This window comes from Geotrypetes seraphini, chromosome 6, assembly GCF_902459505.1.
Source record: "Geotrypetes seraphini chromosome 6, aGeoSer1.1, whole genome shotgun sequence".
In the NCBI taxonomy this organism is placed as follows: domain Eukaryota; kingdom Metazoa; phylum Chordata; class Amphibia; order Gymnophiona; family Dermophiidae; genus Geotrypetes; species Geotrypetes seraphini.
Window position 1 is genome coordinate 66860213 of NC_047089.1, and position 27295 is coordinate 66887507.

The window sequence follows — 27295 nt, forward strand, 5'->3', positions numbered from 1 at the left end:
TTCTTCATAATATTTATGTTTTTTTAATCTTTTTAACTTTTATATCATAAAACTGTCTCCTGTATAAACTTTAATAAATAGCTTAGAACTATTTCAAAAAGTACTCAATTTTTATCAGACGTAGGGGCTCCTAAGTCTGATAAAAAAATGAGTACTTTTTGAAGTAGTAGTAAGCTATTTATTGATAAAGTATATAAAGGAGACAAGCTTTTGTGAAATAAAACTTAAAAAGATAAAAAGCATAAATTTTTATGAAGAATTTAAGACCAATGAGGAGGCTGGTTACCGAAATCTCAGGGTTAAATTTAAGTCTTCATATTCTGTGTAGCTGCTGAGGTCTTGAGAGTTAAATGGTTTTGAGTGATTGGAAGGTAAAGTTCTTTGGACTTTGATTAATATGAGATTTATGCTATGACATGAAGTATATAGTTTAATTTTATCACATTAAAAATAATTGACAGACTTAACATAATTTACCATATTTATTTGCAAAATAAGCTAATAGCATACAGCAAAATTGTACATATATTATACACAAATAAGCACTCTATTGACACCTACACATTAGGTAAGAGTTTAAACAAATACACAGAACTGGTGCAGCCAACCAATGTGGTTAAGCCATTGAGTCTGTAGAAAAGCCAGATGTCCTTTTCTGTTTTGGCAGCCAAGACACGAATGCACTCCAGTACAAAAAGATAATTGGAGTTTGCCATCCAAAATGAAGTGTACAGGCAGTGCAAATAAGAGTTTTCATGCTTGTGCTGGGTTGAAATTCTATCTGGTCCATAGGAATAAACCAAGAAAAATGTCATAATCTGTAAGATCCTCACATGCCCATCCTGATACTTTGGATGATCTGAAAGATGGCTGAAATATAAAAAGAGAGGTTAGTCAAAACTCTGGTAAGTACAATAAATACAATATTGTAGAGTACCACTATAAAATTTCAGAATATACATTACATAGCAAACAGGGAAATAAGAGGTGCTTGGATTAATAGATCTATGCTAATGTTCAATGGCACAAGGAGAAAGGAAAAAAGCCTGTTCATATTTTGAAATTTTTTTTTCCTTATTGTCCATTCTAGCCTAGTCCAAATCAGTGGGTTATGACTTCCTGCTAGCAGATGATGCCAGAGAAAACAGCTCAGAGCTGACCACTCCCCTTACAGGGGAGCATCTCTGTATTTCTCTGGCTCCAGCAGATGATGCAGATATGTAACCTAGTGCAGCAATTTTGAGTAGGCCCAGTGGAGCACAGTCCAAGTCCAGGAAACACTGTGGACAACAGTGCTTTGAGACTGATTTCCTTTCCCTCTTGGGACTAGAGGGGTCAGATTGGTGGAGGCTGATCTACAGAGCCCAGGGATGATAAATCCAGTAATGCTGGGTCCCTCATCCTGCCCCTCCTTCCCTTGTGATTTTTTTAGGGGTTTTGTGGCTGTGGTTTGTGGCAAATACTCTTGGGAGGGAGCCAGAGGTAATCTTCCTGAGTAGTAATGAATTAAAATGTTGGGGAAAAGAAAAAAAAAATTCTTCATTATAGCCTCATCCCAGACTGCCTCCTGGTCTCCTATGGTGCTACTTGGTGGGGACTTGTTGGGGAGGTCTGAAGTGATCACACTTCCCAACTCTTTCCCTCCACTTGTTTCCAGTATTTCAATCTCCTTGTCAATAGTACAGGTCAAGGCAGAAAAGCTTGCATCCTGGAGATAAATGCATGGCTTCATGGATGGTGTCGTCAAGAGCGTTTTGGCTTCCTGGGATGATTTTCCAAAGGTTGCTGAGCAGGGATGGTGTACATCTATCAAAGAAGGGAAGAAGTGTCTTCAGCAGCAGTTTGCCTAACCTACTGAACAGGGCTTTAAACTAGTTACATTAGGGATGGGTAGTTAAAGCCCCCAGGTAAGTGAAGCATTAAATATCTCTACACAAATAGCAAAAAGGAAATAAGGTTCTGGATCTAGAAGCTGTGATGGAAAAGGCTGATTCATGGAGAATCATGACTGGAATATAGTTATATAGAGCTTTAATCTATTTAGGAAAAACAGGGTAGGAAGAAAAGGAAGGGGAATGACATTTTATGTCAGAGATCCTATTAAAGCCACACAATGGCAAGATATACAGGATAAGGAAGACATTCAAAATATAGCTGTAAAAGGGGAGGTACTACTAATAGTTGATTTTAATATGCCAGATGTTGATTGAGGTATCCTTATTGTAGGATCCCCTACAAGTAGGAAGATCCTGGATTCTTTACAGGAAGAACTGTTCATCAGTTGGTAATGGAACCAACGTGGAATGGGGCCATACTGGAATTAGTGGGGAGGGTGTTTCTGATATTATAGTGGGTGATCATCTGGCATCCAGTGATCACCAGATATTAAGGCATGTGTAGAAAAGGTTAATTCAAAAACGAAGGTTCTAAACTTCAAAAAATCTAACTTTGTTCAGATGGGGGATTACATTGAGGAGCCATTATAAGGACAACAAACCATTTTGTAAGAAAAGTAAGAGGAAAAGAAAGCTGCTTTGGTTCTCAAAAGTAGTAGCAGAAAAGGTAAATAAAAAGGTTAGTCTTCATAAAATACAAAAGATCAAAGAAAGAGAAAGATAGGCAAAAATATCTTAAAAAGTTAAGAGAATCTGGTAGAATAGTCAGGAATAAAAATAGCCAACATGGTAAAAATAGGGGGAAAAGACATTTTTTAGGTATGTTAAAGATAAGAGGATGTGCCATTGTAAGACTCAGAGGTGAATGGGAGGAATACATAGGAGCTGATAAAGATAAGGCTAAATTTCTTAACAAATATTTCTGTTCTGTGTTTACAGCTGAAGGACTAGGAACAGGACCACAGAAGACAAACACAAATAGAAATGAATGGAGGTGTGGTAGACCCTGAATAATTTTCAGAGGAATGTGTTCTGGAGAAACTAGCTAAACTAAAGGTAGACAAAAAGATGAGACTGGATGTCATACATCTAAGCCAGGGTATGAAAGGAACTTAGGGAAGTTTTGGTACCTCCACTAACTTTTTCAATTCTTCTTTAGAGTCCAGAATGGTACTGGAGAACTTGAGAAGGGCAGATGTGGTCTCGCTCCACAAAAATGGAAGCAAGGAAGAAGCAGGGAATTATAGGCTAGTAATTCTTACTTTTGTGGTAAGTAAATTAATAGAAACACTTTTAAAGCAGAGAATAGTGAAGTTTCTGGAATGACCCAAGGAAACATGGTTTTATTAGAGGTAGATCTTGTCAGAAAAATCAGATCAATTTCTTTGACTGGATGACCAGAAAATTGGATCTAGGGAGAGTGCTAGATGTATATTTAAATTTTAGCAAAGCCTTTGACACTGTTCCACATAGACTTGTAATAAACTGAGTGCCCTTGGTATGGGCCTTAAGTGACAGACTGGGTTAGAAACTGGTTCAGTAGAAGCCAACAGAGAGTAGAGGTAAGTGGAGCTCACTCTGAGGAAGAGAATGTTACTAGTGGTGTCCTGCAAGGTTCAGTTCTTGGGCCTGTTCATTTTAACTTATTTGTAAGTGATATTGTTGAAGGACTGGCTGATAAGTTTTGCCTTTGGATAACATGTGCAATGACCAAGTGAAGCTTGAAGAATGGTCTGGAATTTGGCAGCTAAGATTTAATGCTAAAAATGTAGGGTCATGAATTTGGGCTGCAAAAACCCAAGAGAACAATACAGTTTAGGGCAGGGGTGTCAAAGTCCCTTCTCAAGGGCCGCAATCCAGTCAGGTTTTCAGGATTTTCCCAATGAATATGCATGGGATCTATTTGCATGCACTACTTTCATTGTATGCTAATAGATCTCATGCATATTCATTGGGGAAATCCTGAAAACCCGACTGGATTGTGGCCCTCGAGAAGGGACTTTTACACCCCTGGTTTAGGGGGTGAAGAATATTTGTGCACAAACGAGTGTGACTTGGGTATGATTGTATGTGATGATCTTAAGGTGGACAAACGGGTAGAAAAGTTGAAGGTTAAAATTAGGAGGATACTTGGATATATAGAGAGAATGGAAAGGAGGTAATGATGCCCTGTATAAGAATCTGGTAAAACCTCATTTAGAATATTGTGTACAATTCTAGAGATTGCACCTTTGAAAAGGATGGAGTCGGTCCAGAGGGTGGCTATTAAAATGGTTGGTGATCTTCATCACAAAGTATTTGGGGACAGACTTAAAGATCTCAATATGTATACTTTGGAGGAAAGGTGGGAGAAGGGATATATGACAGAGACATTTAAATATCTATGTGGCATAAATGCAAATGAAGTGAGTCTCAATTGAAAGGAAACTCTTGAATGAGTGGGGCATAGGATGAAAGTGAAAAGACAGACTCAGAAGTAATCTCAGAAAATACTTTTTCATGGAAAGGGTGAATACATGGAACAGCCTCCCAGTGGAGGTGGTGGAAACGAAAAATGTATTTCAATACACAGATAGGGATACCACATTTGTGCAGTTAAAAAAAGAGGACACATGACCCTTCTCATACTTTAAACTGCCCCCACCCCCACCCCTGCCACACTTACCACCAGTCTCACCCATGCCTCTACCTTTCATCCATTTCCTTAGCCCCCTTCCCATCTTCTGTACCTTTTTAGTGCTTCTCTCTCTCCTTCCCTCCAACTCCTCCATGGATGTTTCTTTTTCTCTCATAATATAAGGATGTAAACAGTCTCAGTTACAACATTATATTAGCAAACAAAGATCTTTAAAAATACTGTAAATTGATTTACACACACCAAAAGGGGGGAAAAAAGAATCTCAGAAACCATAACACAGTACCTTATGAACTGAAGTTTTTTAAGAGTGTGAAGTCTTAACACATTGTGAGAATGAATGTATACGTGGGGTTTGTTGTTATGATAAGTTGAGCCCAACAGCGTGGCAAGTTGTTTTAACAGATTGTGACAGTGAGTGATTTGTTGAATATGGCAATCTGAGCTTAAGATAGTGAGTGTAGGAACAAGTTAATGTCTGTGAAGATCAATAAGAACACTGGGGAATAAACTTTTCTTGATCCACAATCATATCTTCTCTTATGCAGATGATATCTTCATTCTCTGCACAGCCAAAGAATCCTTCAATAGCACCATAACATACCTGAAAAATACCATCAAAGACCTAAGTACTTGGACGATGAGGAATTTTCTTAAACTAAACAAATATAAGACAAGAATATATGGTTTGGAGATTACAACTTGCTACGAGCACCTAGAAAATACCAAAGTCCTGGGAGTCACACTAGACTCCAACTTAGCCTTCAATACACACATTACCTCATTAGTGAAAAAAATTATTCTTTAAGATGAGACAACTGAGAACAATAAGACCAGTCGTAACCGAAACCAGCTTCAGGACAGTAGCACAATCTGTCCTAATACCATACCTAGACTATTGCAACTCACTATATTATGGCATTACAGAAAAGGAATGCAAGAGACTGCAACTGCTAGAAAACACAACTGCAAGACTAATTCTAAAAAGGAGCCGATATGAGAAGACAAGTTCACTATTAGAGAAACTACATTGGCTACCGATGAAAAAAAGGATCCAGTTCAAGATAATCTACATTGGTCCACAAAGCAATCTACAGCGAGAGCGCAGAGGGACTAACTGCTAGCATTAAAGTTCCACACTCTTTCTTCAACTCACGTACTACACAACACTACAAACTATCCTCCCCATTTCCTCAGCAAGTACGGTGAAAGAAGACATTTGAAACTTCGAATACCAAGGACCTCTCATTTGGAACAAACTGCCAATAAGCCTAAGAAAACCCAACAACTACCTTAAATTCCGAAAGAAACTAAAGATACCGTATTTATTTTCACTATAGATACTTTCTTACCCTTCCCCTTCTACCTAAACCAATACTGCGGTGAACAATGTAACTGATGGACATGTTCTAAATCTTTTGTAAACCACATAGATTCCTTGCAGAAAATTGCAGTATATAAGATAGTGTATTGTACTGTATAAGCTAATAATGTTGTGAAGACAAATTAGATATGACATAGACATACATATGTATTGTTTGATTTTTATGCTGTATTATGCATACATGTCTTGAGATCACTGACATATTAGTCTGTTTGTTCTGTCTTCCACATCCTGTACTTGGAAGTTTTTACTGTGAATTTTTATAGAGATAAAAGTTTGCCCTAATGTTTAAGTCATGACCCCTGAAGAAGCTGGATTGGCCTAATGAAATGAGTATTGCAAACTAAGTACAGTTTATGGTAGTATGTATAAATAATTGACTGGAGCATAATCACAAGCACTATAATTCATAAGGTACAGTGTTATGGTTTCTGAGATCTTTTTCCTCCCCTTTTGGTGGTGTGTAGGTCAATTTACAGTATTTTTTAAAGGTCTCTCTCTCTCTCTCTTTTTCTCTCCCCCTCCCTCCATCCCTCTCTGTGGGTGCTTCTCTATCTCTCCCTCCCTCCAATCCCCCCATGGCTGCTTGCTTCTCTCTCCCTTCCCCCCTCTGTGGGTGCTTGCTTCTCTCTCTCTCTCTCCCTCCCCTGAAGGAGCTTTTCTCTCTCTCCACAACTCTCCTCCCCCCGTGGGTGCTTCTCTCTCCCTCCCTCCAACCCCCGCTCCCGCAGATGCTTCTCTCTTTCTCCCTCCATCCCCCTGTGGGTGCCTGTTTCTCTCTCTTTCCCTCCCTCCAACTCCCCCATAGGTACTTGCTTCTCTCTCCCCCCACCGCAGGTGTTTCTCTCTCCCTTCCTTCCTTCCCCATAAGTGCTTCTCTCTCTCTCTCCACAACCCATCTCCCTCGCGAGTGCTTCTCTCTTTCCTCCCTCCACTCCTGTGAGTGCTTCTCTTTCTCTTCTCTGTTCCTCCCTCCAACCCCCTCTCTCCTCTGTTCCTCCCTCCAACCCCCTCCCCCCATGGGACAATGTTTCTCTCTGTCCCCTGTCTCCTACCTACCTCCTCACCAAAATTTAATCTTTAGACCACCCGGCAACAGGAAAGAGGTGAGCCTGCTGCTGTTAGCCTGTCCTGGAAGCCTTCTCTCTAGAGCATTCTGCCTATGTGAAAACAGGGAATCACTCCAGAGAGAAGGCTTCCTGGACAGGCCAACATCAGCTGCAGGCTCACCTGGCTGCTACTGCTGGCTAGCTCGAAGATTCAATTTCAGCATAGCCAGAGGAGGTAGGTGGGGGCAGGGGAAAATACCCCAGAGCAGGCTGCTCTGCCTCCATACTGTCTCCTTTATCTGCATGAAGAGATTTGCAGGTCTCTCAGTCTCAGCTGTAACTTTAAAAAATTTGAACCCTGTATGCTGCCACTGCTTCTGGCCTGCACATCCAGACAGTCCTCTAAAAAGAGGACATGTCCAGGTAAATCTGGATATCTGCTAACCCTATCCAAGGATTACTACCAGATTTGTTATCCTTGATCCCCCACTGACAGCTTCAGACTCTCTACCGGTGGGCTAATTATGGCCCCAGTTACCTGTTGGTCAAGGGGTACTACATTCTGATATCTGGCTATTTAGGTCAGAGTCAGCTCAGGGGCCCTTTAATGATTATCCTAAAAACAAAATTTGTTTCTCCCAATTTTTTTTTTTTGGGGGGGGGGGAGAAATCCTTTTGTCCTCTAAGAAAAACATGGTCTTATGACCTTGGACAAGGGCTCAAGACCTTATTCCCAGATCTGCTGCTTCCATGTCCTTCTTGGGAATGGCCCTTTCTAAAGGTCCTAAGCTCCAGGGTACAGGCTCTTTGTGCTGTACCTTGGGCCAAGACTCATATATGTCTCTCCTAGTTTAGACTCCTTTCAGGATGATCTTTATTAGCCCAGTGTTATAGGACTACTTTCTCTTTCTCCAAGGAATCTGAGCAGGTGACTTTCATAGTTGTCTCTGGCGGGGAATGGATTGAGAATCCCCTTAATGGTTATTTTGCCCTATACAGGTGAACCTGATAGGAAAGTAAGAGAGTTGTAGTATGGGACAGCTAAAGTGGTGACAGTGATCCTGTTGGGGAACAAGACCAAGTCTAGACCAGGTCAGAATCAGCCATCTAGCACTCCATCAATTCTGATCTCTAGTTAGGAGAAGACAGTCCACATGGTGGCAGGCAAGATAATGTTATTTGCCAATAAGAACAAAACTGCTGGTGTATCAAACTTGGTCTGAATTGGAGTTCCCCTGCAGGATCTGGCATTAGCCCACAAAACTAACACCAATATGGTAAGAGGAATTTGTTGAACCAACCCTTTTTGGGACTCTGAAGTGTATGGACTGTAAGTAGCAGCTGTGGCTCTACTAGGGGTCAAGTGAAGCACACATCTTTTACAAATGAGGACCAAGGGTGTAGCATGGAAGAAAAATGGAAAAAAGCATATGATAACTCCCAGACAGGGATAAAACAGCAAGGGGTGTGGAGAGTAAAAAACATAGATAAGTGGCTTGATTGAGGGACTAATACTTAGTAGTAGTCTCAGGTGAGTAAAAAGATGGCACAGGTATTCTAACAATGTGACTCAGGGGCTAGCCCAACCTATAATTAGGCCCAGTATAGAGAAGAGGACATTTCTCTGGGAAAGTATACATTATTTTGCTCTGTACTTTGATAATTTTAGGGATAAATTGTAGGTTCCTTTATAAAGACAGTTTAGATCTTAAGAGCAAACTTAACTTAGCTAATTTCCATAGTATAAAAGCCTTTTGTAGTTTTATAGTTTCTAAACTTAAACTTTCTGCTAGAGATAGTCTCTAGCAGGCATAGTAGGGTCTGGCTTAGTCTTCATTAAAAAAAGAAAAACAAACTTTAGAACTAGTTGGCATTCCATCAAAGCTACTGCATGAGAAGGTTGACCGAGCTCAGCTTCCCAGAGTGAGGCCCTCCCTGTGGATAAAGTTTTGTCCCTGTCTCAGTAGAGTGTATTCTATCAGAGCTACTGCCATTTGGTGCAGGCAGTAAGAAGGACAACCTGAGTCAGATTCCTGGAGTGAGGCTTTCACTGTGGATAAAGTGCCATCCTTGTCTGCCTCTTTGGAGCCCTTTAAGAGTCAAGAGGAGTGAGGAATGTATACTTTGCCCCACTCAAGGGGAAATGAAAAGGAGGGAAGAAAAGCTTTGTTACAGCTTCTGCTGTTAAGGGACCTATAGATTTACATCTACAGAGTGCTGATATGGTTCAGCCATCAATATATTTCAGCTCTATCCCCTCCTCAGCAGCTTCCCTGTCTTTCAGGGGTCCTATCCCTCCCTCACAACCTGCTGGGGCCTTAGGTGTCTGAGCCAATCAGGACTTAAAGGCCCCCTCCGTGAATCCCAGGATGCAAATGGAAGAGGAAGGCCTCCCATTTTGGAATGGTGGGCTTGCGAGTAGGAGGGAATGGGCATCCCTCCTGCCAATTTTTTCATACCGGGTTCATTCATCGGGAGTGGGGGGGTCATCGGTATGATATGACATTTTGTTTTATGGGCACATTGAGGGATACAGGTAAACAAGATCTTCATCAGGAAACACCTGGCTTGGCCTCCGCGTGTGCGGGTCACCGGACTAGATGGACCTAAGGTCTGATCCGGTGAAGGCATTTCTTATGTTCTTATGTTATCTGTGCCCATGGAAAAAAAATGAAAAAAACAGTCAAGCTTGTCAGTAACACAGTTACTAACAGGTCCAGCTAGACCTATCAAGTGCTCCGGGTTGGTAACACTGATCCGCATGCAAGATTAGGGCATCAAGTGGATGCCTGGTTTTAATATCAATGACCTATTTGCATGCCAGAATCGAAGAATGTACGACCACATGGAAAACCATGTGGTGAGCCATTTTGTGCATAGGGTCGGCAAATCAGTTGCTAAACAAGTCAAATTGGTTGGAGATGATTGGAGTGCAGGGGTAGCAAACTCAAATCACATAAGGGGCCGAAATCTAAAAGACAGGCTAAGTCATGGGCCAAATTTTTTATTAAGATACTTAGGGCCAGATTCACTAACCTCCCTTTTCCCATCTGGTCCATGGGGGATCCATGGCCGGGCACCTGAGTCACAACGCGCCCACATGCAAAGTAGGCCGATTGGAGGCACGCCCCCCACTGACTACACGGATCGCTGGGGAGCGATCCTGATGCATGTGCAGACCATCTTCTTTGCCTGTAGATGGTCTGTGCATGCACTTGCTGTCCGTGAAGAAAATTTAGCTTTTTTATTTTTTGACTTTTTACTCCCGAGCCTGTGGCTTTAACCCACGGGTTTAAAGTGGATTAAAACCATGAGTTCAAGCTGCAGGGAAGGGCAGCAAAGGCAGGAGAGTCGGGGTGGCAAGGGCAGGAGAGTTGGGGTGGACTACTGCAATTCTCTTCTAATCAACATAACTCAAAAAGAAAATAGACGTCTCCAAATCATCCAAAATACAGCAGTCAAATTAATTCATAACGCAAAGAAATTTGACCATGTTACCCCCTTACTAATTAAATCACACTGGCTTCCTATAACCCATCGAATTACGTTTAAAATTTTATTTCTGGTTTACAAAACATTGACTTTCAGTGAACCTCAATATATTGCAAAAATGATTGTCCCACACAAATCTTCTCGTTCTTTAAGATCCTCTTCATCACAATTGCTCTCAGTCCCTTCGCTAAGAGTCATAGGCACAAGACGAAATGATATATTTTCTGTAAAAGCCCCTTCAATATGGAACTCCCTTCCAAATTTCATTAAAAACGAAACAGACCTCGTTGCGTTTAAGAAAATTTTAAAAACATACTTATTTCAAGACGCGTTCGACATATGAAATATCACTTTTTAGGCTCCCATATTCTTCCCATCTCATCCTAACCCATTATTACCTAATGTGCTTTCCCTTTGATGTCAATTTCTAACAAAGAACAACAGTGTAACTTTTCCCCTTTCCTCCCACCCCCTCCTGTTCGTCCAATTCTGTATGTCTTTTGAGTGACTATTGTAAATTAAATGTATTACCACATTCTGATGGTTTTTAACACTGTACATCGCTTAGATATTGTTATAAGCGATTCATCAAATAAAGGTCAAACTTGAAACTTGAACTTGAAAGGCCGAAGAGTCAGGGCGACTGGTCCTCAGCAGTCGCTTCTTCTTGATCGGCTAGCTCAGTCAGTGTTCCTGAATTTTGTTTAGTGAATAGAGGCCAAGCAACTTTGCATGCGCAGATCGGATCGAGTGCGGGAAGAAGGTTAGTGAATTGGGTCGGGGTCACAAAGTGATCGGTGTCCTTAGTGAATCTAGCCCTTAATCTTATTAGAAGTACAGTCAAACCTCAGTTTGCGAGTAACGTGGTTTGCGAGTGTTTTGCAAGACGAGCAAAACACTCGAACAAACTGTAACTCGCAAACCGAGCATTGACTCGATTTGCAAGCATCCGACCCCGGGAACCGGCTTTGTTGCTCCCCCAAGGCCACCGGTGCTGCTCCCTCCCTTCACGATCGCCTCATCCCTCCCCCCTCATGAGAATCTTGGAGAAAGTGAGAAGCAGAATACACATTTCAGAGAGGGTGGCACGATACACATTTCAAAACTGACATATTGTAATCACAAAATAGAAAATAAAATTATTTTTTCTACCTTTTGTTGTCTGGTCATTTTGCTTTTCCATCATCTTGGTCCCAGTTTCTCTTTCTGCTTTTTGTCTATCTTCTACTAATTTTCTTTCCAGTATCTGCTGTCCATTTTTCCTCCTCTTCTCTCTTCTTCCATTGCCTCCTTATGCCTGTCTCCAACATATTGATTTTTCCCATTCAGCTTTCTTAACTTTTTCTTTTCCTTTTTGCCTCTGTCTACTCAAATCTTGCCCTCTTTCTCAACCTTCTTTTTAAATTTTCAGCTACCTCTCAATTCTCCATCTCCTCTCAGTCCCTAGCTCTCCCATTTCCCATCTCACTCCTTTCCCAGCCTTCAATTTCCTTCTGTCTACTCTCCTCCTCGGTCCAACATTTTGCTCCCTCTATTTTCTGTTGTTTTTCTTCCCTCCCCCCTTGATGCTGAACAATGAGATGGCAGGAAAAAGAGATGCTGCATTTCTCTCTCACTTCCACCCCCAGGCCTAACATATCTCCCTCCCTTCCATTCCCAGATCCAACTTCTCTCCCTTTCTCTTCCCAACTGCCCCCATCCCATCTCTCCCTCTGTCTACCTGCCTCCCTCGCTACCCCCACCCCGGGTCCACCATTTCTCCATTTCTCTTCCCAACAGTTCTCCTTTCAAATATCTCTTTCCCTCTTCCTCCACACCATCCCAGGTCCAACTTCTCTCCCTTCATCTTTCTCTCTCTTCATATCCCAGCATGGCTTCCCTCCTGCGCCGGTCCCTCTCTCCTCACAGCCCAGAATGTGTTCTCTCCCATGCAGGTTCGATGTCACCGTCATGCTGAAAAATCTGCCAGCCTCAGCAGTGATTCAGTAACGTTGTCCACGGCTCCCCTTCCTGCTTTCTGTCTGCCGTGGTCTGTCTCCAATGACGCGCAACATCCTGTTTCTGCCAGGTAGACCACCACAGCAGATGGAAAACAGGAAGGGGAACCACAGATAACATTGCTGAATCGCTGACAAGGCCGGCAGATTTTTCAGCGTGACAGCGACATCGGACCAGTGTGGGAGGGGAGACATGCTGGGCTGTGAGAATGGGAAGTTTGGGAGCACTGCCACGGGCCACATAAAACAGCCAATCAGGCTGGATTCGGCCCGCAGGCCTTGTGTTTGACACATGTGCTTTAGTGCTTCTAGCCCTTTGTCTTGTCAAGCAGCCTCAGCAGCAGTGAAAGTTTAGTTTTACATCTTTAAATAGAAAATGTTTCAAGGGCTCATAATGTGAGGCTGCTGAATATCCCCTTCACTTATTTTTTGTGTCCAACAGAGGTCTTTCCCTATGTTCGTCTTGTTCTGTCTTAGTCTAGTGAGTATTGAGTTTTGTTTGTACCCCGATTTTTAATTTGTACATCACTTTGAAATATAATATTGTGATTGAATCAAATTTTTAAATAAACTTGAAACTTTCTATGAGCATAGGAGCATTTACCTCACCGGCCTGTGGTATAAATCTCAACCATAGCTTTGTAACAGGAGCCCTGAGAGCTACATTGTTGGTATCTTTTCTTTTAGAAGAACATAAAAATAAAGTGTTGAAAACTTATTTTTTGAAAAAGAATGTTCCATTTTATGGACAAACCAATCATGATTTTTCCATATGTTGCCAGACTGACACAGTTACAAAGAAAAACCTTTTTAAAGCTGAAGCCTAAGCTTTTAGCTTTGGGGACTACTTTTTTCCTTAAATTCCCCTGCAAGTGTCTGGTAACTTTTGGGAATAATTCATATATTTTCCTTGATCTCACTCATCTTTCCACATTTGTACATGAGTTTTCTGTTGCTACTGTTCAGATAGCAGAGAAATAGGGCTTTCAATATTAGTAATGCCACTGCCATGTAAAGTGCTGTTTGAATTTGATTTTGCTATAAGGTTCCATGGATACCTTAACATAGACTAATATGCTTACATTTTTTCTGTTCTTTGTTTGATTGTAAAATGTGGCTATATCTTAGTTGTTATTTACAATGTAATATTTAAAAGCAAATTTTAAAAAAATCTTTAGAACTAGCTAATAATATTGTATACAATCCTTTTCCAATAATTTTAAATATGGAGTGTTTTAGCAGAGCATTACAGTTAGGAGCACAGCTCAAGCTTTCTGTTTAAAACAAAGGAACAACTAGTTAGTTTCTGTTCTTTACCATAAAGAGCAGGGAGCAGTGCTTCTGACCTGAATTAGGTAGAGTAGCTGTAAAGGTCACCAAGGTAATCTAATTACTGTGTTAGCTTCAAAGGGTCTGTTTGTTGCATTCCCCTAAAAATCAAACCTAGAGAGAGAGAGGAAAAGCCCAAGGTAGCCTTCTTTCTGAGAGGAGAGGAGGGTCTGTGGCTTGGTCTCAAAGCTTTGCGGTAAAAAATGATGGCCAGTGTTGAAGCTGTTCTTGTAACGATTTTAAAAAGGCAAATCATTCTCCAAAAACAGCACATGTAAATGAGGTTTGCGGTGCGTAGGCTCGCTAAATTTACTTGAGATGAGTCGCTGGTGGTAGCAATCAGCACATGCACAGAATACACCCACATTAAAATATATATATATCAAAGATTAGCAGGAGAGATGCCCACTCTCCTACCATGTCGCACAACCTTGCCCAATCCCCCTGACAATTCCCCCCATACCCCTGACTCTACACACACTCTCTCTCACCGTCGTCCAACCCCCCCCATCAACTTCCCCTGTGCCCCCTGACTCTACATCCCCCCAAAGCGGGAGAGATACCCCCTCTCTCCTGCCATCACCAAACCCCCCTGACAATTCCCTCTGTGCCCTAGACTTGGAGCATGGGGGAAATTAAAGGGGGGGGGGGCGACGGTGGGAAAGAGTGGGCATCTCTCCTGCTGCACAGAGGGGGGTTAGCAGTGGATGATTGTGCGACACAGCAGGAGAGAGTGAGTATCTCTCCTGCCGATCTTCAATTTGGGGTTTGTTTTTATTTTAATTTGCGTGGGGGCTCTGAGCTGTCAACCCTTACTTTCCAGTCAGTACCTGAGCCAATCAGCGCTCAGACACTGATCAGAAAGTAAGGCTACGACAGCTCAGACCTGTCGGCAAATTTTGGCTGCAGATGTGGCACAACGAGGTTAGGGAATCATTCGGCGATGATAGAGAATCGCTCGGAGTGCTCATTTTAGTATTAATGACCTCATTGTACTTCATTTGCATGGCAGTATCTGAAAACTCGGAAAAGGCCACGATTAGCCGTTTTGATAATCTGCTGCTAAAGTACGTGCTGGACCGGTTTAGAGACCGTGTTAAGTTTTGAGAATCTGGCCCATAGTATCTTAACAAGGTTTAATTAAAAAGCTCAATAATACTCAATAAAACAGCTCAATAATACTTAATAATACTAGGATGCAGACAAGTCTAGTAGCAAGCGAGGTGCTATCTAGCCTTTTGCAGAGCGTCACATGAATAATTATCTCCCAGTTAGCGAGAAGTTATATGTGTGTGCTCACTGCAAAGAACTCCTAGCTCTCAGAGAATGAGGCCCAGATGCACAAAGCTCTGACACCACAGTAAAAAATACCGTGGTGGGAGCGATTTTTTTTATACTGGTAATGCTCAACAAAGTAGCATGCAAATTATATGCATGCTATTCATGCAGAGACTCAACAGTAAAGAGAGGAGGAACTGTGCCTGGTGATTGCTTAGAAGAGAAATCTCTAGGCACAGCTCCACTCTCCTGCCTCAATCAACTGAGCTGCAAGATTCCCCAAAGCCACCGGCAGCTTCAGGGCTTCACCTGTTTCTCAGTTGTTCGGGGATTCCCCAGTCGACTCAGCTGCTATCAGCCTCAAGGAGTCCTGCTGCTCAGTTGATCGGGATAGGGAGAGCAACTTTTTTTAATGGGTGCAATTTAAAAAAAAAAAATTTGCAGGAGGAATGCCCATTCCTTCCTACCACAGGGATGGGATATTCCCCCCGATGCTGCAGGGACAACCACCCCATACCATACCAAGTCAGCAGGATAGATGCCCATTCTCTCAAACACACACACCTTTTGGTTGAAAATCCAGCAGAAGGGCTGCCCACTCCCTCCAGGCCCACCTCTTCAAAATGGCGGGCTTTCTCCTTTCCAATGCACCAGGGAGGGGCCTGAGACATCTGAGCCAATCAGGGACTTAGGCCTTTCCTGGTGCATCTAGGATGCACCGGGAAGAGGAAGACCTGCCATTTTGAAGAGGCTAGCCTGCTGATGGAAGGGAGTGGACATTTCTCCTGCCGGATTTTCAACCAAAAGGTATGGGGTTGTCGAGGGGATGGGGGTCCTGGGCTAGTGAAGGGATCCGTCGGGCAGGCGTGGGCATCCCTCCTGTTGACTTGGAAAAAAGGTACAGAGTTGTGGGGGGTGTTGGGTATCCCAGGCTGGTGGGGGGCTCAGTGTGAGGAGGGACAGGCAGGGGCATGGACTGAGGCAATCGCAGGGTGGGAGGGAGAGATGGGGGATCTTTTTTTGTGTGTGTGTTGTGGCCTTTAATGGCAGATTCTGCTGTCAAAGCCAATCAGCGCTCAGGCACTGACCTAAAAGTAAGTCTGTGACAGCTCAGACCTTTTCGTTAAAGTCTGCATGGAAAGCAACAGGTTTCCCTACTGTGCATACAGCATGCTCATTAGAATACTAATAAGCTCCTTGTAATGCATTAACATAGGATTCTCAGTAACTGCTACAATGATTGGTAGCAGCCACAGAGAATCCTTTTGTGCATCAGCAGGGCAGCTTTCTGTGCCAGGAAGAGTGCTTTAACGACTTACTATCACAGAAAGCTTTTGAGCATCAGGGCCTGAGTTTGTTCCCTTGAGGCTAGAGTAGCAGATTTGGAGGAACTGAGGGATACAGAGAAGGACATAAAGTAGACCTACAAGGACATTGTAGAGAAATCCCACCTCCAGCCTGGCAGTCTCTTTGCTGCCTTGAAGAAGGAAGATCTTCTAAAAAGAGAGTATCATCCTGGTGAAGTAGGAAATAATCCCATAGCCAGGACCTACCCACCAGAGGATACAATATCCTCTTGCACCAAGGATGAGTCTTCAGAGGCTTCTTCCCAGGAGGGAAGGGTTAGGATAGCTATTGTAGTTGGTTATTCGATCATTAGGCATGTAGATAGCTGGGTAGCTGGTGGGCGTGAGGATCACTTAGTCATTTGCCTGCCTGGTGCAAAGGTGGTGGACCTCACGTCACTGAGCTTGGATTTTAGATAGTGCTGGGGAGGAACCAGCTGTTTTGGTTCATGTAGGTACCAATGATATAGGAAAATGTGGGAGGGAGGTTCTGGAAGCCAAACATAGACTCTTAGGTAGAAAGCTGAAATCCAGATTCTCCAGGGTAGCATTTTCAGAAATGCTCACTGTTCCACATGCAAACCCAAAAGGCAAGCAGAGCTTCAAAGCTTCAGTGCATGGTTGAGACAATGGTGCCTAGATGAGGGGTTTAGATTTGTTAGGAACCGGGCGACCTTCTGGGAAAGGGGATGGAACTAACGTTTAAAAAGGAGATAGAGCAGTTTTTAAACTAAGATTGGGTGGGAAAGCCAACAGTCACCCAGGAGCGGATGGTTCAGTGTGGAGTATCATTGAAGGATACAATTGAAACAGGATATTTAGGGAGTTCAATAATGGTGAAAGAAAGCCAGGAGTGTACAACCTAAGAAAAATCAGAAAATACTTCAACATAGAACATTTCAGACTCATAGTCCAAGCGCTAATCCTGGGACTCCTGGACTACTGTAACATCCTATACCTATTATGCCCTGCCTACACTTTAAAACAATTACAAATGGTGCAAAACACAGTTCTCAGATTGATATATATGCTGAAAAAAATACAATCACATTACCATTGCTTTCCAAGACTCACATTGGTTCACAATACAAGCATGCATACAATACAAATTCTACTGTACCCTCTTCAGAGCCCTAAATGGAACTAGTCCTAGCTTCCTAAACAACCACCCAATCAGCAATAACATATCAAGACCAAAGAGAACGCAGGCTCTCTTCACCCATCCCCCTGCAAAACGCATACAAAGCAAAAAATGATATGACAAACTACTAGCCACCAGAGCAGTTAAAATAGACTACCACTTCTCCAAGCTACTAACCAAGATGACCAACTACAAAACATTCAGGAAAGAACAGAAAACTGTGCTTTTCAAAAAATTTGTCAAATGATCTAACTAAAACCTTATAAACCCTTTCCCAGATCCCATCGCTCATGCTATCCATCAATTCGGTAAGTTCATTCTATCTATCAACTTTGTAAGCTCCCTGGGAATGCCCAGACCAATTCCTTTTTGTATACCGTCTAGAACTGAAAGGTATTGGTGGGATAGAAAACAGTAATGTAATGTTTAAGTGGAAGGCAGAGTAAAGGACACAAATTATCTCTGCCATCTTCTTAACAGCCTGTAGATACAAGGAAAAAACACAATGTGAAGTGTCTGTATACAAATACTAGAAGCCTAAAAAAGTATATATCACTGAATGAAGAGGTTGATATAATAGGCATCTCAGAGACCTGGTAGAAGGAGGACAATCAATGAGACACTGTCTTACCGGGGTACAAATTATATCGCAATGATAGAGTAGATCAAATTGGAGGGGAGAGAGTTGCGCTATATGTTAAAGAGGGAATTGAATCAAATAAAATAAACATTCTGCATGACATAGATAACAGTGTGGAATTCATATGGATAGAAATTCCATGTGTGTAGGGAAGGAATATACAAGCAGGATTATATTAACGTTCCCCAGGACAGAATTAGCAGACAGATGAAGAAATGTTTTCAGAGATTAGGAAAGCTGGCAAACTGGGCCACAGTTTAAAAATGGGTGATTTCAATTACCATAATTTAAAGGAGAGAGTATGATAAATCACTGAATAATTAACCACACATACTTATATATTCACTGGAACCCTTTTACCAAGCTTATCCAACAGGGACAGAAAGCCAAAGCTCCAACAAAAATAGAAAAGTGGAGAAAAAATCTGTTAGTCTTCATAGGTTAAAAAAACCCTCTACTTTGTCACTTATTAAATAGTCCAAAAGAAACCACAATGTTCTACTTATAAGTCCCAGGGTATCAGCCTTTAAGGAGAGAATCATTTCTACTCTGATATTCATAAACAATTCTATTCAACACATGGAGGGGCATAATCAAAAGAAATGTCTAAGTCCGATGTGGATGAAGGGCACTAGTCGCCCAAAGTCAGCAGCAGTAAAATGTCCATTCTCGAAAAGTACGTCCAAAATATTTCTTTTTTTAAAATTGTCTACTTCTACGTCCAGCCATTTGATCGTCCAGACCACTAGTACGTCTATCTTTATACCACATTTTTGTCCAAATAATCGTCCAAGTCCCAAATGCCAAGAATAAGACCTTTTGGACGTGGGAGGGACCAGCAAAATGATGGACTAGCCACCCAGACATGGCAACACTGCAATGGGGCACCTTACAGGGCACTGCTGTGAACTTTACAAAAAGGGTGCCACATAAACATCTCACCAGAATTCCCCTGCAGATCATGGTGAGCCCCCCCAAACCTACTAAAACCCTGTCTACAACCCCACTTATATAGCATACAGTAGGATTTTGGGGAGTTTGGTGAGCGCACATTTTCCACCATGAATGTAGTGGTTAGAGTGGCTTATGGGCCTGGGTCCTCTTCTCTATGGTTCTGTTGCCCACCCTACAGCCTACTTAAGCCACCTGTGTCAGCTCTACTAGGCTGTCCTATACCAGGTGCTGATGTTCTGGAGATAGGTATATACTTTTTTATTCTGATCTTTGTGGGGGTGAGGGGGTCAGTGAACACTGGGGAGTGTGGAGGTTCTTTACTTTGTCTCTGCAGTGGTTATCTGGTCACTTTGGATATCTTTTTGGCACTTATACCTGTTTTTCCATCATCTAACTCACAACGTTTAAGTTTCGTCCAGGATGTCTAGTAAAACAATCGATTATCCCTTCAGGATAACTAAGTCTAGGTAGGCCCACATTCCGCCCTAACCACTGTTCCAAAAATGCCCCTTTCAGCTCTGGGTGCACAGCAGAATAGAGAGGCCTAAAAAGCCTCTGGATATGTCTAATAACCCATTTCAATTATTGGCACTTGGACGACCTGTCTTAGATCGTCCAAGTGCCAACTTGGGCGGGTTCTTAGATGCATTTTTGTTTCAATTATGAGCCCCATGTTCAATTCCCAATTCATACAGTCATCTGACACCCCATAAAATATTCAGTTCTTTCTTAAGAAATGTTCACATATCGATGTCAAATCTTTTTTTTATTTATCTCTGGAAAAGAAAGTGATATAATTGTAGGTAAACAACAAACATTTTCCTTGATTTACTCATAAAATAAGATATCCACAAAAATGTGTATTCTGAGGCTCAAATCACATACAAGTGATTTAAATCACCACACAGGTGTATCACATCAGGTGCGCATGATTAGAACATCGTTACTCAGCATTTTGAAGGAGGTTTGTCCTATGTAAACCTCATACTATAGGATTGAAATGGAACTGAACCTCTTCAATGTAGATAACAAACAAACTTTATACAGGTTCTACGTGCAATTGTATAAATGTTTTGTGAATTTCTTAAATTTTTACACTTTTAAACAGGAGGGGAAGACCTCAGAAGCCTGCACCATCAAGAATATCAATTCTCTAATGATCATACAGCAGGACAGGTTTTTAATCATAGGTCTCACACTCCGGTGTGAGACCTATGATTAAAAACCTGTCCTGCTGTATGATCATTAGAGAATTGATATTCTTGATGGTGCAGGCTTCTGAGGTCTTCCCCTCCTGTTTAAAAGTGTAAAAATTTAAGAAATTCACAAAACATTTATACAATTGCACGTAGAACCTGTATAAAGTTTGTTTTTCTATGTAAACCTCAGACATTTAGTTTGGTGTGCTCATGACTGCTGCGGTGAGAGTGAACACTATGATGAGATCAAAAGAGCTGTCTAAGGCCTCAGAAAGAAGATTGTAGCAGCTTAAAAGTCTGGTAAGGGATTTAAAAAGATCTTGAAAGAATTTGACATTCACCATTTGCATAGTCTGGAAAATAGTGTACAAGTGGAGGACTTTCCAAACAACTGCCAACATGCCCAGGTCTGGCTATCCAAGCAAGTTGACCCCCAGAGAAGAGCGCAAGATGCTAAAAGAAGTCTCCAAAAACCTTCAAATGTCATCACGGGACCTACAGCAGGCTCTTGTTACTGTTGATGTGAAAGTGCATGCCTCTACAATCAGAAAGAGACTGCACAAATTTAACTTGCATGAGAGGTTTGCAAGGAGGAAACCTTTGCTCTCTAAGAGAAACATCAAGGCCAGACTGAAGTTTACCAGAGAGAACATAGACAAACACTAGGACTTCTGGAATAGTGTTCTATGAACAGATGAGTCTAAAATTGAATTATTTGGACACCAGAAAAGAGGACATGTTTGGCTACACCAAATACAGCATTCCAGGAAAAGAACCTCATACCAACTGTGAAGCATGGAGGTGGAAGTGTCATGGTTTGGGAATGCTTTTTTGCAGCAGGACCTGGCCAGCTCACTATCATAGAATCCACCATGAATAATTTTTTTTTTTTAATAATTCTTTATTCATTTTTACATCTTACAACAAGTGTAAACAGAAATAACATTTAAATTTACAAATTTGAATTTCTATTACAATTATCTTAAATTAATGAAATTTATCCCCCCTCCCACCCTTACCATATCATATGATATCATGTATATCATATAATATATTCTTTTCTACTAATACAAGCACTTAATGTAAGATCAGAAACCCCCCTACCCCCACCCAATTATGTAAATAAGGGAAAAGTGTTATTTACTCATTACAATAATCTGTTAATGGTCCCCAAACATCTTTGAATTTATTAAAATGTCCTTTCTGTATGGCTAATATTCTTTCCATCTTATATATATGACATAAAGAATTCCACCAGAAATTAAAGTTTAATCTACTCCAATTCTTCCAATTAAAAGTAATTTGTTGAATGGCAACTCCAGTCATAATTAGTAAGAGCTTATTATTTTTTGAGGATATTTGACTCTTTGCCCTCATTGACATGCCAAATAAAATAGTATCATATGATAGGACCACCGGATTTTCCAATAAATTATTTATTTGGCCCCATATTGATTTCCAAAAATCCAAAATAAATGGACAATAGGATAATAAATGATCTAAAGTCCCAGCTTTGAGATTGCAGTGCCAACATCAGACTTAGAGCTATCTAATTTATGTAAACGAACAGGGGTCCAAAATGCTCTCTACCGTGTATCAGAGGGTGCTTAAGGAACATGTGAGACCATCTGTAAGAAAATTAAAGCTGAAGTGGAACTGGACGCTGCAACACGACAATGACCCAAAACATACCAGTAAATCCACCAAGGACTGGCTGAAAACTAAGAAATAGAGAGTCCTAGAGTGGCCGAGTCAAAGCCCTGATCTTAATCCCATTGAGTGATTTGAAACGGGCTGTACATGCAAGAAGCCCCTCAAACATCTCACAGCCGAAAGAATTCTGCATTGAGGAGTGGACCAAACTTTCTTCAGACCGATGTCAGAGACTGGTAGATAGCTACAAGAAATGTCTCATTGCAGTTATAAAAGCCAAAGGGGGTAACACTAGCTATTAAGGTGTATGGTATCCTAATTTATCCTTCAGTTAGAATACACATTTTTGTGGATATCTTTTGTTTCATGAGTAAATCAAGGAAAAATTTTGTTGTTTACCTGCAATTACATAACTTTCTTTTCCAGAGATAAATAAAAGATTTGACATCGATATGCAAACATTTCTTAAGAAAGAACTGAATATTTCATGGGATGACCTAATTTTTTCACATGACTGTATATACTAGCAAGGATAAAAATAGAACAGGGGAACACTTAGCTGCAAACTTCAAAGCACATGCCAGTCCATCAACTTCATAATCTTATCTGGTGTACTGATGTGTCCCACCACCTGACAGGTAATCCCCGTTTCGCCAAAAAGCTGCATCAGGGGTTCGCCCTCTTCCTTGCAATCAGAAACATCAAAGCTCAGTGCCAATGCCATGTTTGAGATGAGATATTCCTGATTGCAAGATAGAGTATGGACCACTGATGCAACTTTTTTGCAAAATGGGGATTCCCTGCTGTCTGGTGGTGGGACATGGCAGTAAAAATGAAAGTGAAACCTTTTCAGCAGAATACTCCACAAGTCTTGGGATTTTTGTATGTATAACCTGAGGTTTATCATAATGTTCCTCTACCTATGCGTAATTCAAGCATGTGTGCAAAATGCAAACACTGCAACAAAGAAATGCAAGACCTGGTGGCACAAAAACACACAAGAAGTGCGTTGAAGGTGATAAAAGTAACATGTGTGATCAGGAGGATCTTCAGGTTGGTAAATGTTTTGATTTCATAATATTTCCTTGAGGAATTGTCATATTTGAGCAGTGGCGTAGCGATGGTAGGAGGCGCCCGGGGTGGTAGTACCCCTGCCCTCTTCTCCACTCCCAACTCTTTCCCTGCCTCCTCTACCACGCATGTGTCCCCTTCCCTGTACCTCTTTAACTCTTCGCTGACCCAAGCATCATCTCCAACCTGCTGTCTGCACTGGCCCTGTCACTCCCTCTAACATCACTTCCTGGTGCCACTGAGAAGTAATGTGGATCTTTGTTGGATTTACATGAGAAGTTCAAGTCTGACTGACAAGGTCTCTTGTGTTCTTCTCAAAAAAAGCAATTTCAACTGCCAGGACTGAATTTAATCATATTAACATCAACAAGCAGGGCTTTTTCCTATGCTGGCTCAGCTCTTTGGAATTTGCTATTGGACAGTTTCCATACTGATTGTTCATATTTAGCTTTTTGTAAAATTATTAAATCTATCTTATTTCACCAGTATTTTGGATAACTGTTATGATTTTTTTTCCAATGTTAATTAACGCTGTGGATTTTATTGATCGCTAGACTCCTGATACATGTGCTGCTGATAGCATTTGTAGGACTTCCATCAAGCAAAAACAACTGGGCCTCCAGATTCAATGGAGCACTATTGGTACCTCCCTGCCTGTGGATGTACGTCACCTCTGTGACATTGTTCAAAAAAACCCTGACCGCTTTGCCATTCAGGGTGTTCTCCAACAGCTGTAAGGTCAGACAAATGGCTTGCAGCTCTAACCTGTTGCTCCTCTGTAGGGGCAATCAGCAGCCCTGAACAGGGTGATCCTCACAATGACCCTCCAAGCCATAAAGGCTGGCTTCTGTTGTCAGGCTCACCGAAGAGGATATGCAGAGAGGCAAGCCTTTCTCTCGACTCCAGCACAAACTACCAGCACAAACTTTGGCGCACCTCTGCTGTCTAGGTCAGTGGATTCTGCACAGAATCTGCCTATGGGTACCAGCGGGATAATAGTGTTCTTTGAGAACAGCAAAGGAGCTTTCACCCATGGAACACCTCTATGCTCAACACCATTGACCCTGGTACCTGCAGATAATGCCAAGTCTTGGGAGCAGGCATTGCCAGGAACTCCGCAATCTAGTGTCTTAGTTACAATTTGCATGTCTCTGGAAGAAAAACACAGCCTCCTACCATGTTAAAGCAAATTCCCATGTATTCTAGGGATTGTGGAAGGATTACCAGATTTTACTCACATAAAATATGGACCCATAACCCCGTCCCCAGGCCTGTCCAGTTCCACCCAGCCCCGCCCCATTACACCCTAGGCACGCCCCATTCTGCCCCAGCCTCATCCCCCAGCCCCGTCCCCTCAACATGTACTCGTCCTTGGGACTGTGTCGGGAGGGCATCCGCAAATGTGCGGATGCAACGCGATGATGTCACATGCCTGTGACATCACCGCATTGCATCCATGCATGCGCAGGTGCCCTCCTGATGCAGTCCTGAGTTGGAAGCTTTTCAAAATCCGAACAAAGTGCCAGGTTTTGAAAAGCCGTCCGGACTCCCGGACAAGTCCTCTAAAAAGAGGACATGTCCAGGTAAATCTGGATGGCTGGTAACCCTAGATTGTGGGCTCCAAGAGACTCTTCCAAAAGTTGATGATCCATCCTGGTTTCTGAAGCAGTTGGACACCCTGTGCCACTGTTGTGTTTCCCTGGTGCTTGGATGGAGCTCTAGGTAGCAAGTCTTCCAAGCACAGATGCACCTGGATCACTGTGTTACGCAGGTGCTGTGATAATGACTATCACCTTGGAAATGTGTGAGGTGTCTTTGCCAGACTGAACAGAAGCATTGAGAACCAGAAATATCTGTCTGGTACATGGAACCTGTGGAACTTCCTATAAGCCAGAAATATGGGAATATGTAAGTAAGCCTTTGTCAGATCTAGAGAGGCCAGAAATGCCCCCTGGTGCCACTGAAGCTATGACCACACACATGGTCTCCATTCAGAATTGGGGCACCTTCAGCGCTGCATTGATGACTTCAGATCCAAGATTAGTCCACAGTCATCGGAGTCTTTCTTAGGCATGATGAAATATGTAGATTATCTGCCCAGGCTCAATACTTTGGCTGGTACAAGTTCTATTGCCTGAATATCCAGAATCGATTGGAATTGAAGAAAAATGAAAATTTGTTCAAACAATAGAAACTATTATGGACCGGAGAACAAATTCACATCAAGTTACATTAGATTACCAGACCTCAAATACCCAAGGCACTATTTAAATAGTTTTTCATGCCCCTATTGGGGTGGTATATTCATCATTGGTCTTGGTAAAGTAACTAGTGCTCGACTTAATAAACGCTGTGCGGGTGCTTGTGATTGTTGCAAGTTTGGTGCATTAATAGAAGGAGGCATAGCCCCTGATGAAACCGAGTGTGAAACGGTTGGGCAGCCGTTGGGCACAAAAGATAAGTGCTTTCCTTCCTATAGCACCTTATGCACTTGATATTTATTGTAATTGTTATTTAAAATAATTAAAAAATATACAGCACTAGTCACTTTACCAAGACCAGTAAGGGCATGAAAAACTATTTAAGTATTGCCTTGGGTATTTGAGGTCTGGTAATCTAATGTAACTTGATACAAATTTGTTCTCCAGTCCATAAATGAATATCCAGAAGCCATTTCACCATTGCTTGGACTCTGATTGCTTTCTCTGGAAGGAGGATGGACAGAGTCCACAAATAGGTCCAGTAGAGGATGAGAGAATTAGAGGTTGTACTCTTCTTGAATGATGACCAGAACCCAGTGGTTTGAGCAAATCCTTACCCAAGCCTCCCAATAAGGCAACAACCTTCCTCCAATCAGGGGGGAGGAGGAGGTTCAGCTACCACCCTGGTGTCATTTTTTTTTTAGGCTGCTGTGGGGCGTGCATTAGAGGACTAAGCTCTCCTAACACTTCCAATAATCTGCTGAGATTCTTGAAACAATCTTTGGGTAGATAGTCCCGATAAGAACTGAGGAATCGTCGAAAACCCTGAAAAAGAACCACAACTTGATCCCCCAGGGGCTTGGGGTCTGCTATCTGGCAAAGACTTCAGGTGATGATCTGCCACACTATCAAAATATCTTTCAGTTCTTTTCCAAAGAGCATGTGGCCCTTGAACAGAAGCCTGCTCAAAATGGCCTTGGATGCTGAATCTCCTGCCCACTGTCTAATCCGGAGCATTCTACAGGCAGAGATCGAGTAAACAAAAAACTTTGCTCATAACTCTAAAAAAATTAGGACCTGGGATTATGCGTCATCCTCCGCAACCGGGGCTGGATGCAATCTGGTATGGAAGGCGCATGTAACAGAAGCCACCTTTAGGCCCAAAGCCAGAGCCTCATTCTGTGATCCTGCACATCCTCTAAAATCACTCCATCTTCACTAGGCAGAGAAATATGTTTGGTAACTTGAGCTATCAATTTATCCACTTTAGGTAGGCCAAACAGCTGTTGAAACTTAGGATCCACCTGTTGAAACTCAGGTGGGTACGGCTTTGTCATATTCCAGGCAACCTGCAAGGAGCCCTCCAGGGCTTCCCCATGCTCTGTGAGCAACATTAACAGGTCTGGATGCGAAGAAAAAAGAGCGTTCTGAGTCTTAGAGCCATTTATGACAGAATATTGTGCAGCAGAGGTTAGCGAAGGTACTAGCTTTAATTCCCGAGGTGAGTCTGTAATAAACTTCACAAAGCTGCAGGCTTAAAAGGATGGCACACCATAAGGTCTTTTCTGTGGACAAGGACTACCACCGTCTCTTGACTGCTGGCCTCCACCTGAAAACCTGAGTCTTCTAAAAATTAAGATTCATTCTGGGGCAGTAAAGGCAGTGACTCTGACCCCCAGACCTCCCAGTCCATATCTGACTGGACCTCTGGGACTTATCCATTGTTCTTCTTTAAGAAAGGTGCACTCTGTGAGGGTAGAACCCCCCTGCACAACCCCTGGCATGGTCCCAGATGGTGTATATAGCTCCCAACAATTCCAATAAGTTTTCCACATCAGACTTACCAAATCAGGGGTAAATTCCTGAACAGGATGCCCAGAGAACCCATGCAGAAACTTATCTTGCTTCCTCATGGGCTCTGAGGCATCCAAAACATGAGCCATCTGCAACTCCTCAACCCTAGAGGGACCAGAAGGGGCTAAGCCTATTGTTCTTGCACCCCCCCATGAACTATTCAGTGCAAATCTGGCT

At 42.2% G+C, this 27295-nt stretch overlaps 1 protein-coding gene across 1 annotated transcript in view; it reads right to left on the reverse strand.

Annotated features, from left to right (window-relative positions):
- Nucleotides 1-518: 518 nt before the first annotated feature.
- Nucleotides 519-27295, reverse strand: part of SERP2 (stress associated endoplasmic reticulum protein family member 2) — a 40091-nt gene continuing 13314 nt past the window's right edge. The window contains exon 3 of the mRNA XM_033950613.1: nt 519-870. Within this exon, the coding sequence (XP_033806504.1) occupies nt 830-870 (41 nt within the window). The 3' untranslated portion in view covers nt 519-829. The remainder of the gene's footprint in view (nt 871-27295) is intronic.